This window comes from Emys orbicularis, chromosome 5 (genome assembly GCF_028017835.1).
Source record: "Emys orbicularis isolate rEmyOrb1 chromosome 5, rEmyOrb1.hap1, whole genome shotgun sequence".
NCBI classification, from domain to species: Eukaryota; Metazoa; Chordata; order Testudines; family Emydidae; genus Emys; species Emys orbicularis.
In genome coordinates, this window is record NC_088687.1 from 17,016,642 (window position 1) to 17,020,489 (window position 3,848).

The window sequence follows — 3,848 nt, forward strand, 5'->3', positions numbered from 1 at the left end:
GAAGTTGCTTTAGCTTTAGAGGGTCAATATGCAGATCCCCCTCCCCCCCTCCGCGTGTATGGCTAATGCACAGAGCCACCTCTTCTGTATTCCTGTTATTAGGGTCTCCTAATAAATGAAGCACCGCGACAGCTTCCTCGAACCTCTCCTTTCATTCATTTCAATACGCCGTCTTTATTTTTTAAATATTGCACAGATGAGAGCGGCTTGCCTCTGCTGCCAGTTTTTCAAACCTTTTAATTAGGAGTCACGATTAAGTAGAACGTTTTTAATCCTCATTTTTCCCTAAAATCAATGACACTCTTACTTGGTATTAAAAAAACAAAACGTGTTCCGTGCCCTCAGTACAAGTTATGTAACGCGTCTCCTTCCCCTGTTCTCTCCGCCCGTAGTGATGGAGGACACCGGCGTTCAAAGGGGTATATGGGATGGAGACGCCAAGGCAGTCCAGCAATGTTTGACGGATATTTTCACCAGTGTTTACACCACCTGCGATATCCCGGAAAATGCGATCTTCGGCCCTTGTGTATTGAGCCACACTTCTTTGTATGACAGCATCGCTTTCATAGCGCTTAAATCCACTGACAAGAGAACCGTCCCTTATATATTCCGGGTAAGGATGGTTTGGTTCCAAGATGTAACCGCACTAAATTCTCTCCCCGCGTCCTTTGCTTTTGCAAAGGAGCCGCTGGGACACCAGGATGCACTTTTGGAGGGTGGGGACTGAATTCACTAACGTTTTCCACTTCACCCAAGGTTTTTCCATACAGAACTCAAATTGCCCTTTTAATCGCTTGGTTGTGCCGATTGATTAATACAGATCGGGCCAAATTCTGCTCGCCTTCGCCACACCCGTAACCCCGTTGACTTCAAAGGGACTACTCCTGTGATGAAAGCCAGCAGGATTGACCCATCATCAGCTGTCATTTGCATATGCATCGAAAACCTTTGGAAAAAAACCCAGATGATTATGGTTGTAGATGACTTTCCAGAGCTGCTGCTTATGGTGGCATTACTACTGAACAGATGTTTCAATTTTAAAAACATTTTAATGGATTTAATGCTCTTTTAGCAAACCTTGCTCTCCCTGTACATCTTTCCCCCACCCACAAAAGAGGAGGGAGAAGTGATCATTTGGAATCCTGGAAGGTTTATTTACATTATTTCCTTCACATAAACCTTATGCAGATGTGGTCATGTAATTGTGCCTTTATAAAGTTTGGGAGAGAACAGGCCGCATTCACATTGTCCTTTGCTAGCACAAATCAATTAAAACGTTTAAATAGTAGCTGGCAGGATTCAGTGGCCCAGAAAAGCCACATGTATTTTTCAAGACTTGCACACTTCCGACAAGCGCCAATGTCTGTCCTTTCCAGAGCCCGGTGAAAAGTCTGTGGGGGTGAGGAGTGTGGGAATACTTGGCCGCCTCTGATTTCTTGCATTCCCTTCCTTATGTAGGTGGACACTTCCGCAGCAAATGGCTCCTCCGAAGGGCTAATGTGGCTCCGTCTGGTCCAGTCAGCCAGAGATAAAGAAGAACAGAACCTTGAAGCTTACATCAAAAATGGACAATTGTTTTATCGGTCCCTTCGCAGGATTGCCAAAGACGAGGAGTTATTAGTTTGGTATGGGAAAGAACTGACGGAATTACTGTTGCTCAACACCGCCAGATCCCACAGCAAGATGAACGGTAGGTGCTGCTTCCAGGCCAGGGTTCTGTATCTCCCCCGAAGAGCTGGGTTGGGTTATCTTTTTGTTTTGCTTTCAAGAAGCGATTTAAACCGTTTAATGCCAGTGATAAAGATTCCGGTGAGGAATATGCAGCCCACAAAGTTAGAGAGAGGCGAGGTGCGGACCGAGCTGAGCAAATTAGCTTGACTAAAGGGATGTTAATTAGGTAGTCCAGAGCATCACTTATAAACATATCGGAAATGCAAGATGAGATTAGGGGCTACAATCTGTTAGTTTAGACTCCACGGGCTCAAAAGCAAAAAAGTGACACGGATAAAGGGTCATTACTTATTATATGACTATTCTGGTAGAGCCTAGAGGCCCTAATGGTGGCTCGGGGCCCTATTCTGCCAGGCCCTGTCCACACACAGAGTAGAAGCCGGGCCTTGCCCCAAAGAACTGAATGGACTCCGGTCTCCATCCTCTGCCAGTCTGACAAAGATGCGCGCCCTTCCCAGAGTTAGCGGAGGGGGTCCGTGCTGCCGGCCCGGAGCGGTGACTAATCGGTGGTTGTTGTGTGTTGTGTCTCGGTGCAGGGTCGCCCCCGTACGCTTGCCTGGAGTGCAGCCAGCGTTTCCAGTTCGAGTTCCCCTACGCGGCCCACCTGCGGTTCCGCTGCCCCAAGAGACTGCCCAGCTCGGAGCCCAGCCCCGCCGAGGAGCCGCGCGGCAAGGACAGCAGCAAGGAGCCGGCGGCCAGCCTGGGGCCCGGGCCCAACAAGTACTGCAAGCCCGGCGGGCCGCTCCACCCGCACTACCCCAGCCCCGCCCAGGACAGCAGCAACGCCAAACCCTCCACGGACTTCCACAACCTGGCCCGCGAGCTGGAGAACTCCCGGGCCGGCGGCAGCTCCCCCAGCCGCAGCCCGCACCCCCCGTCCGGCGCGGGCAGCAAAGCCAAGCGGAAATACCCGGAGGAGCCGGGCGAGGAGCGGGGCCAGGGGGCCGGCAGGGGGCGCCTGCCCTCCTCCCCCAAGGAGGACCTGGTGTGCACCCCGCAGCAGCAGTACCGGCCGGCGGGCAGCTACTTCGGCCTGGAGGAGAGCGGCCGCCTCTTCGGGCCGCCCAGCCCGGAGACGGGCGAGGCCAAGCGCAGCGCCTTCGTGGAGGTGAAGAAAGCCTCGCGCGGGCTGGAGGCCGAGGCGGCGGCGGAGGAGGCGGCGGCGGAGCAGCAGCAGCAGCGCACCTCGCCCGCCGGCGCCGGGGACCCGCTGCTGGGCGCCCGGCCGGGCGGGCCGCTCTCCGGGGGCAGCCCGGCGCGGGGCAGCGCCTTCACCACGGTGCCGCAGCTGGGCGGCAAGGCGGAGGAGCGGAAAAGCGCCTTCTCCCAGCCCGCCCGCTCCGCCTTCCCGCCGCACGTGGCGCCGCTGGGGCTGGCCCCGAAGCTGGGCAGCCTGGGCGAGCCCTGCCCGGAGGCCGCCGCCCGCCTCTACCCGCCCGACCCGCTGGCCGCCAAGCTGCCCGGCGGCGCCGAGCTGCCCGGCGCCGGCGGGGCGCCCAAGCAGAGCCCCTTCCTCTACGCCACCGCCTTCTGGCCCAAGAGCTCGGTGGCGGCGGCGGCCGGGCCGCTCCAGCTGCAGCTGCCCTCGGCCCTGACCCTGCTGCCGCCCTCCTTCACCTCGCTGTGCCTGCCGGCCCAGAACTGGTGCGCCAAGTGCAACGCCTCCTTCCGCATGACCTCCGACCTGGTGTACCACATGCGCTCGCACCACAAGAAGGAGTACGCCATGGAGCCGCTGGTCAAGCGCCGCCGCGAGGAGAAGCTCAAGTGCCCCATCTGCAACGAGTCCTTCCGCGAGCGCCACCACCTCTCCCGGCACATGACCTCCCACAACTGAATGGGGAAGTGGGGGGACTCCCCCGTGTATAGTGACAGAGCCACACACACGCTCCCAGCAGCCAAACGACCCCCCCTGCCCGCCTCTGCCCATCGCTGGGGGCCTTTTCCAGGGCAGTCACAGCAGGGGGGGATTTGATCCCCGCGGGCCTACCTTTTCCAAGCTGATTTGGGGTGTTTCAGAGACAAGGTGGGTGAGGTGCTATCTTTGATCTGCTGGGGAGAGAGAGGAGCTTACCTAGGGTGACCAGATAGAAAGTGTGAAAAATCGAGACTGGGTG

At 56.9% G+C, this 3,848-nt stretch overlaps 1 protein-coding gene across 1 annotated transcript; it reads left to right on the forward strand.

Annotated features, from left to right (window-relative positions):
• The first annotated feature begins 394 nt into the window (after positions 1-394).
• On the forward strand, positions 395-3,568 carry PRDM8 (PR/SET domain 8). The gene is made up of 3 exons (XM_065405641.1): positions 395-613; positions 1,459-1,690; positions 2,268-3,568. Exons 1-3 carry the CDS (start codon positions 395-397, stop codon positions 3,566-3,568), a joined length of 1,752 nt encoding a protein of 583 aa, XP_065261713.1.
• The last annotated feature ends 280 nt before the right edge of the window (positions 3,569-3,848 follow it).